Genomic DNA, 10318 nt, shown 5'->3' on the forward strand with positions numbered 1-10318 from the left:
ATAAATCAGTTAAATGACGAAAAATTAGGTGTCTATTTACTTGTGACCACTCAGTGTACATAGGCTGCTTCCATGATATATCCATTCAACCGTCGCATATCTCAAGCAGTAGGAGAATGAAACGGGCGTCCATTTTATTCCAAACGAAAACATACCGGATACAGCGCCTAAGCATTTCTGAGCGGTCAGATGGTTAAAATCGGTTCTGGGAAACTGTTGTCCTCGTACAATAGATGGACCATGGAAACTGAACAAGGAGGAAAGGTGTGCTTTGAACATGACAGCCTTACTACAGAGTCTCTTGCAATGAGAACTACACTGTAGGGCTATATTCAAGATGCACGGTAATCAAATGGAGCATAGCCAGTCGTGTCAGCATGGGCTGTAACGACGTGTGACACTCCAAAATAATGTTCAATATAACGTACTTAACCTCTGTAGAATAGCTAGTATTTTAAGTGTGGATATTAAAGTACTGTGTATTATTTAGAATATATGACTAGAAATCCAAATGATTTGATTGAATTTTGTGGGGAAAACAAATGTCGCTAGCAATTATTTAAAAACTTGTTAAAATGTTTAGAAAAAATCGTCAGATATTTCTGCAAAGATGATGTACTTGTGGCAATGTACTCTATTATAACATCCAAGTCATTTTGAGTACATTTTAGGATTTGTTTTTGTTGAAGCTTAAAGAGTTGTTTGAGTTTTTCGTCTGTGTTTACGAACTGATATCTATTATTAGGGCCCGGCATGGCCAGGTGGTTAGGGCGCTCGACTCGCAATCTGCAGGTCGCGGGTTCGAATCCCCGTCACACCAAACATGCTCGCCCTTTCAGCCGTGGGGGCGTTATAATGTGACGATCAATCCCACTATTCGTTGGTAAAAAAGTAGCCCAAGAGTTGGCGGCGGTGATGATGACTTCCCTCTAGTCTTACACTGCTAAATTAGGGACGGCTAGCGCAGATAGCCCTCGTGTAGCTTTGCGCGAAATTCAAAACAAACAGAGCTATTATTACAAATAAGCCTAGAAGATCAGTGCCAATCGGGACACCTGCAATAAGTAAACTTAGTATATGAATAGAGCTGCATCGTGTATTTCTTTCTTTTTAATGGGTGGTATTAAATGTTTTTATTACATAAATCCATCACAGCGGTCAATTCCACATTATCAGAATGCTAACGGTAATTTTTGTTTCACATCTTGTTTTATAAATGTTTTTGGTAAATTATTTTGCTTAGTTACTTAATTACTTTTGCTTTGATTTTGTTGAATCCATAGTATTTCGATATTTGTGTGGATCACAAACATGACCTAAAATTTCCTTGTCTTAATATACACTGAAAAGTATCATTACTTGCTTATTTTCCGTCATTTATAACTTACTTAAAGATCGATCGGAAATTTACCGAAATAAAAAACGTTTTTGCTTCTTATTATAAGGTTATAAAAAGAGCTATCTGTGCATATCTGCCTGTAATGTTGAACGTATGTACCAGAAAGAGTGTGTTTTCTTATAGCAAAGCCACATCGGGCTATCTGTTGTGTCCACCGAGGGGAATCGAATCCCCTGATTTTAGCATTGTGAATACGAAGACTCACCACTGTCCCACCGGGAGACATACCAGAAAGAAGGAAGCTAGTCAACATTGTCTATTTCGAACTCTTGGTCTATTCTACTCTCTGATCGAATAGTGATGGAGATAAGTCCTCCTTAAACTTTCATTGGAAATTATTTTTAGGAGGTGAACGTCCGCCAGTTATATTTAAAATCACCATACACCAGACGAACTACATTTTTATCAGTACTGATGAAAAACATTAACTACATACGCCTGTTTTTGAATTAATATGTCCCGAAGGTGAAAATATTATAGGTTTACGTGCTTTGATTTGGAGACGGCAACAGGCTAGTTGGAAGCTGAGATTCAGCCGAATTTTTGTCGTTTTATAGATTTACTTATTGCCTGACAGTATTATCACATTCAAACTACTCAACATATTTATTTGTTAGAGCTCTCACGTATCTTAGTTGTAAAGTATTACAAATTATTCAATAGCATAACCGATTTCTAGGGTTAAATATTGTTTATCCAGTTCTTGCCATACATTATAAACATCTTATAATTCTGTAATTTATGACACCTTTATATGGATTGGATCACTGCTGGTCCACCTTTTCTTGAATAATGGTCCCACTCAATTATCATAGCGACCTTTACAATTCGATAACTTGTGATACCTTTGCATGCATTGGATCGCTGTTGGTTCACGCTTTCTTAAATTATGGCTCCATTTATTCATCATACTGACCTTTACAATTTGATAATTTATGCCACCTCTATGTAGATTGCATTACTACATTCTTGAATAATGGTTCCACCCATTCATCATAGCGACATACATGGCTCCATTTATTCATCATACTGACCTTTACAATTTGATAATTTATGCCACCTCTATATAGATTGCATCACTACATTCTTGAATAATGGTTCCACCCATTCATCATAGTGGCATATGTTGTTGTTGTAGTTCCTTTTTAGCGCAAAGCTACACAATGAGTTATCTGCGCTCTGTCCACCGAGGAAAATCGCAACCCAGTTTTTAGCGTTTAATGCCTGAAAACTTTCCGCTGACCCACCGGCGGATTCATAATGGCACAGAGGTAGCAGCCAGATTTAACTGAAGATGTAAAGTTAGGCTAGAAATAAACGAAGATGGAATAAACTAAGCAAGAAACTTTGTGTTTCCTGAAGTCTAAGAAATACTTGATTTAATATTAGTCAGAATTTATAAACTTCTAATTTTGTGGGTCACCTTCATTTCAGACGTCTGCCCAGTGCTGTGTAACAACCATGGGCGTTACGTTCATGGCACGTGTCGATGTGACAAGGGATGGAAGGGTGCAGAATGCAATGTTCCAGCTGGAGAATGTGAAGTTCCTGATTGTAACCGCCGAGGCAAGTGCATAGAAGGCATATGTACCTGTGAACCTGGCCATAAAGGACAATACTGTGAAGAGGGTAAGTTGATCTCTGACACTACAGACATTAATGAGCCGTAAGAACTAATGTTCATTGCTGTTTCTGTAATTCAGAAGTTTGTAATTCATATTCAAACCTAGCATTTTCACTTTTCTTAGTTACAAAAATAACATCACACACACACACACACCAAGGTCATTGCACCTGCACGCTGTTAATACCTTCCTGCTCGTATATATGTGATCCATATTCGGTTCTAAAGATTCTATTCGTTAATTAATTGTCCAATGATATTTTATTGAGAAATTATTAAAGTTACATGCACGTAATTAATTTTTCTGTAAAAGAAATTATGATAATTGTTGTTGTTGTTGTTTATTGAAGTATATTTGGTAAAAGGATACTTTCAAAAGATATGTGTTGTGGATCGTCCACTACTGACACCACTTTATTATAGATCGTGCTATTTTCGAACTTCGCTTTCCCTGGTTTTATGTCCTTCAACTTTATTAATGTTGAACTTGTTCCTGTTAGGAACTGACTCATACTAATATACATAACAAATTACTATTCATTGCTGCAATCAACAACACACGTACTTAGAATTAGGTTTTATTTATTTCTTCACCTCTCTCAGTGTACTTATTCTCACTTGCATCTCCTAATATTTTTTCGTTGAACTCCTGTCTTTTATATATCTTTCTCAACCTACGCCGAACAAACTTCTTTCCATCTGACCTTATACACCTGTTTTGATTGCTTTAATCCCCTAATCCCTTGGGGAACGACCAAAAGCCGGCCGATTTCTCAACTCTCTCAACCTCAGTTGATGTTTCTTACCCTTAACTTCATAACAATATGCTCATTATTAGGATATAGAGGTTTTAAAGGACACGTGATATCAATCGCGCAAGATAAGTATAAATGTTTCTGTTTGTCTGTACACATTGCTTTACCAGAAGTACCCTGACATTCTTTCACCATGCGACATAGCCCATCTAGCACACTCAGCAATTCAAGTTAATTAATATAAATATTATATTAGATAGATTAGAAACAGAATGCGGAGACGTCGCGAAGTATGGGCATTTGACAAAGAAGCGAATATGGGGGCTAGAAATGTGAAACTCTAGACATAAAACAATCACAATGTTGCGTTCATTAAACTACACATGAAATGATTCCATGACGTCAGATACTTTATCACACACCATTTAAGAAACATTCGAAAGTGCTGTTGAGCGTGATAAACGCCTACTTGTAACAAATGTAAAAAGAGTCGATGCATACAATGTAGGTACATGTGAATACATCTGTGAGATCTAAGTAGTGTGCCCTACAGGAATACAAGTATTTTGGAAGTACTGAGGTTTGCAAGTTGTATACTACTTTCAATGGGTGCACAACGCTATTTCGCTTAGCACATAAACTGTCAACTTGGGAATTTTGACGATTGTTAAAAAATTCTCTGAGTGTCAAGAACTGTTTCACTCCGTTCTGAAGTGCTCATCCAATACAGCAGGCACTTAAACAATCTGATAGTGACTACTTTATATAATGGATATTAGATCTATCTGTGAAGAGTCTCTATCTTACAAAGTCCAAAGTATAACGTTACAGATGTCATATTTCAGTCAGTATAAGCCAATGCATTTTCATTTAAGATAATGTTTTCTGCCACAATATAACCCAATAAACATCCTGAGAACCATCTATAGAGCTTTTCAGATGTTATCGGTTAGTTGAAACTTCAGAACCAAAATAGACAAACTGTATCCGATACTTGTTCGGAACATAGCTGAAAACGTATACTAAGTGTTTGTCTTAGAGCAAAGTCACATCGTAGTGCATCACATTGCTAGACAATATATAAAAATGTACCGTAAAATACGTGAAGGAAATTGGTTGATCTTGCTATCGCATATCCGCAGGTCATTTTTCTTAATTACACGACAGCTGGAAAAAATCGTGTTCCTTGCTCGATAACATACTTTATGAATCTATACAAATATACACGACACGTGTCGTTTTTGTATGAAGTATAATGGGATTTATTTGCAACTCTGAGAAATATATGTGCGTAAACGAAGAATTTGAAGATGGTTTATTTATAAATGGCTGTATTTAGCATATCAATCAGTTAATCAAGCTGTGATTTTCTTGGAAAAGCAACTAATCATATTTGCAACCCATGCTGTGAAACATTAATAACTGCTCTCTTCAGCGAACTACGAGGAATCCTACAGCTTGCAATAACTATACTTTAAACATTAACAATATTGACACTAATCTTCCACATAACACTTTAATCACACATTTTACGTGCCTGTCTGACTACCAAGACACAAGACAAATGCTGTTTTGGGAATTTATTCGATAATTAGGATATTATCTACGTGAAATATTGGTATGCAGGCAACGTAGCTTAATTATTTTCCCCAAGAAAAATTGTTTTCGAATGTGGGAAGGTGAGTGCTCGTAAAAGTGTGTAAATGAAATATTATCTGCTCCATATTTCAACAGACCTCCCCCACCTCACGGTGGCTCAGCGGCAAGTCTCAGGCCTTCTAACGTTAAAAATGAGGTTTCGATACCCATAGTGGGCAGGGAACAGCTAGCCTACTGTGTAGCTTTGAGTTTAACAACAAACATACAAAATATTTCAACAGTAACTAAACTACAAACAATTCTATGTGTTCCATTTTTGTATTATTAAATGATCTACCCATACTTTCATTATTTTGTATTTATGAAATGTTTATTCAACAATATTAACATAACATTATGTTGGTTAATATTGTTGAATAAACATTTTATAAACCATAACATTATATTGTGTTTATAAAATGTTTATTCAACAATATTAATATAACACTATGCTGTGTTTATATAATGTTTATTCAACAATATTAAACACTATGTTGTGTTTATAAAATGTTTATTCAACAATATTAACATAACATTATATTGTGTTTATAAAATGTTTATTCAACAATATTAACATAACATTATGTTGTGTTTATAAAATGTTTATTCAACAATATTAATATAACACTATGCTGTGTTTATATGATGTTTATTCAACAATATTAACATAACACTGTGTTGTGTTTATAAAATGTTTATTCAACAATATTAACATAACACTATGCTGTGTTTATATAATGTTTATTCAACAATATTAACATAACACTATGCTGTGTTTATAAAATGTTTATACAACAATATTAATATAACACTATGCTGTGTTTATATAATGTTTATTCAACAATATTAATATAACACTATGCTGTGTTTATATAATGTTTATTCAACAATATTAACATAACACTATGTTGTGTTTATAAACTGTTTATCATCAATAGTGGCATGACACTATGTTGTGTTTATAAAATGTTTATTAAACAATATTAACATAACACTATGTTGTGTTTATATAATGTTTATTCAACAATATTAACATGACACTATGTTGTGTTTATAAACTGTTTATCATCAATAGTGGCATGACACTATGTTGTGTTTATAAAATGTTTATTAAACAATATTAATATAACACTATGCTGTGTTTATATAATGTTTATTCAACAATATTAATATAACACTATGCTGTGTTTATATAATGTTTATTCAACAATATTAACATAACACTATGTTGTGTTTATAAAATGTTTAGTCAACAATATTAACATAACACTATGTTTGTGTTTATAAAATATTAACATGGCACTATGCTGTATTTATACAATGTTTATTCAACAATATTAGCATGGCACTATGCTGTATTTATACAATGTTTATTCAACAATATTGGCATGGCACTATGCTGTGTTCATAAAATGTTTAGTCAACAATATTAGCATGGCACTATGCTGTAGTTATAAAATGTTTAGTCAACAATATTGGCATGGCGCTATGCTGTATTTATACACTGTTTAGTCAACAATATTAGCATAGCACTATGTTGTATTTATATAGTTTCTTCCTAACAATATTGATATGACATAATTTTGTGTTTATAAGTTTTTCTAACCAACATTAGTGTATTATAATTTTATATTTAAAAATTCATATATGACAATATTAGTAAATAAATATACATGCATATAAGTTTTTTGTTTTTAATAATGTAACTATAATATCTGCATAAAGTTTTATAAATATCATATTGTTTTATTTTGATTAAATTTCTTACTCACGAATTGATCTATTGTTTAGGCCTCGCATGGTCTAGTGGCTAAGGCACACAGAAACACACTCTGAGAGTTGCGGGTTCGAATCCCTGTCACGGAGCATTGTCGTCCTCTCAGCCATGGAGGTTTTATAATGTAACGGTCAATCCCACCCTTCGTGGGTAAAGAAATAGCCCAAGAGTTGGCGGTGGGTGGTGTTGACTATCTAGTCTATCATGACTAAATTAGGGGTGGCTAGAACAGATAGCTCTCATGTAGGTTTGGGCAAAAATCAAACCAAACCTGTAATTTTTGGTTTTATTTCCAACTACTGTTGTAGTGACTAAGTTGAGTAATGTAACGCCGTGGTAGCATCATGTTTAGTACATTTCGTTTTATATTAAAGATGTATTACCAAGCGTTAGTAGGCCGGGCGTGAGCTAACGACTAGTGTGCCTTAACTGTGAATCTAAGGTTTCATGGTTCGCGTCCCCTTGCCGCAAAAACTCGCTATGTTAGTAAGAGCGACAGTCAAATCCCAGAGAAGAGTAATCCAGCGGTTGACGGTGGGTGATATTGATTGGCTATCTTCCTTCTAGCTTATCTGTTCAAACTTAAGAATGGCTATGCGTAGATAGCTCTTTTGTAGCTTTGCGCGAAAGTTCCAAAAGAAACATAACCGTTTTATTAGGCTTACGTATTTGTAAATATTTGCATCTCGTATCAAATAACCTGTAATAAATAATTTGCTCAACTTTTGTATCTGAGAAGAAAACTCTTTAGTACAATTCCTTAGACTGTTTTCATTTTGGCTGATACATTTTCGGTTTCGTAATTTTCATCATTATGTCACATATATATGTATACAGGTGTTTCCAAAAAAATACATTAAAATATTATTCAATTTTCTGTAATAAACTTTACCTCGCCTGCATACTTCTATTCAATGTATTCACTTGAAGGTTCCTTGATTTAACTCTGATATGTTTCCATCTCCATTTCAAAGTAATAAACAATAAAAAAAGAAGGTATTGCAATAGATAATCTTAGAACACTTAATCTTAATCAATTCGTATATAGGCCTGCCATGGTCTGATGGAAAGGGCGCTCGACTCGAATCCCCGTCACACCATTCAGGCTCGCCCTTTCAGCCGTGGGGGCGTTATAAAGTGACGGTTAATCCCACTATTCGTTGGTAAAAGAGTAGTTCACTGCTAAATTAGGGACGTCTAGCGTGTGTAGCTTTGCGCGAAATTCAAAACAAACCACGTTTTTATATATAATGTTTACCATTATATCGGAAATTCACTAATAAGTGCTTCAAGAAAATGTTTGAAGTATTCATTCTCTTAAATAGACGACAAATCTAAATTCTACATTGACCAGATAGCTATTTATTATCTGAGACTGACATAGAAAGAGTTTTAAAAGTAGACTTTACTGCCTTCACAATAATAGCTTCCTCATTTCTATCAAGTAGTTAAAGAGGGGCTGAATAGGAAATGCTACACCATAGTATTTTTTTTTGTTTTTTTTTTTTTTAGCTATGACATGCTCGGGGTTTGCTGCCATCATCATTTTACGTTTCAAGAACTTCTGGACTTATGGTGAAAGAACAAATCAATAGTCATTATGTATTACGGAAATAACGAGCATTCGAAATTATTGACGTTTTATTCGCTAGTGAGTAAGAAACAAATGGAAGTCTTTTATAAAAATACTTTCTCTGAATGGTTTTCATTATGTGCATTAATCGCTTTCCGCTCCACTTCAACGTCATCAGTTACGTAATACGTCATTATTAAAAGTTGGGTACTAAATCATTCCCGAATTTAATTGCACGAACATGTAGGGAAATTGAGTGATAATATTCAAATATGGCAAGCCATTGTTTCTAAATGAAAAGGAAATAATGAGACATTTAGCGCATGATTGGAGAGGGGGAGGAAAGAGTCATGTGGTGGTCTTGAAGCTAATACACCGCCATACCGTAATATATATATATATAGTTAATATGAACAGAGGGTTGTGGAAAATGAACTGCAAACTCAAAGTAATGTTCAACATGTGATTAATGATTACAACACATGCAAATATATTATATTTTATACATCATTTGTCAGCTAATTTAAATCTATGTAAGCGTAGTCTTTTAATTTAGTTATACATATATATATATTTATAAAAATATCTAATCCTAAATATCCTAATAAATACACTACTTTCAGAAACTGAAAAGTAGAGTATTTAAGTTAGGCTAATTTAAAATAAAGTCAGCAACTTTATTTACCTAATTGGTGGTATTTGAAAACATATTTAAGGGTAAAAACATGAAATTAAGAATATTCACACTACTAACATAAAGCATGTGACTCCTTTCGAGATATGTATATATATATTTCAGTGGTTTTACGTCATTTAGTTTCTAATGTACTTAAGTCTATAGCAAAAATTAAGAATTATCACACTACTAACATAAAGCATGTGACTCCTTTCGAGATATGTATATATATATTTCAGTGGTTTTACGTCGTTTAGTTTCTAACGTACTTAAGTCTATAGCAACTCAGCTGGAACGAATCAATACTTGTTAATGAAACAGAGACTAAAAAGTTAAGTTGATCAAACGGATGAGACTGTAAAATATCAGCATATGTTACTGACAAGAGATCCACTGTCGGTTTTCAAATTTTCAGTAAGGAAAAGGGTTATTCATGATATTCTTTGGTGTATTTCTATAATAACAAAATTGGTAACCCGTTTCAAATGTGTATCATTACCAGCTAACGTATTTTACACCTTATGATCGTTATTATCTTCAAACGTCTGTGGTTGGTTCTTTTAGAAAAAACTTACTGAAGACAGACAGATCAATGGCACCGATCCTGCGTGACGATCACAGTATTACCCTTCTAGAATAACATAGTTCAGTGTTAACAGCTGCGTTAGTAATGATTGGTTAGTTGTTCTGAAGCACAAAGCTACACAATGGGCTATCTGTGCTCTGCCCACCACGGGTATTGAAACTCTATTTTTAGCATCGTAAGTCTGCAGACATACCGCCGAGTCACTGATGGGGCGTTAATAATGAGAAAACATGCATCTTACTTTACCCTGCACCACAATGGGAACGATTTCACTCTGAAATTCACGATTT

At 34.0% G+C, this 10318-nt stretch overlaps 1 protein-coding gene across 1 annotated transcript in view; it reads left to right on the top strand.

The window, feature by feature from the left end:
* The window catches only part of LOC106457388 (teneurin-m-like), a 229851-nt gene that overhangs the window by 170898 nt on the left and 48635 nt on the right, over window positions 1-10318 (top strand). The window contains exon 11 of the mRNA XM_022383293.1: window positions 2834-3028. Within this exon, the coding sequence (XP_022239001.1) occupies window positions 2834-3028 (195 nt within the window). The remainder of the gene's footprint in view (window positions 1-2833; window positions 3029-10318) is intronic.

This window comes from Limulus polyphemus, unplaced genomic scaffold (assembly GCF_000517525.1).
Source record: "Limulus polyphemus unplaced genomic scaffold, Limulus_polyphemus-2.1.2 Scaffold324, whole genome shotgun sequence".
In the NCBI taxonomy this organism is placed as follows: Eukaryota; Metazoa; Arthropoda; class Merostomata; order Xiphosura; family Limulidae; genus Limulus; species Limulus polyphemus.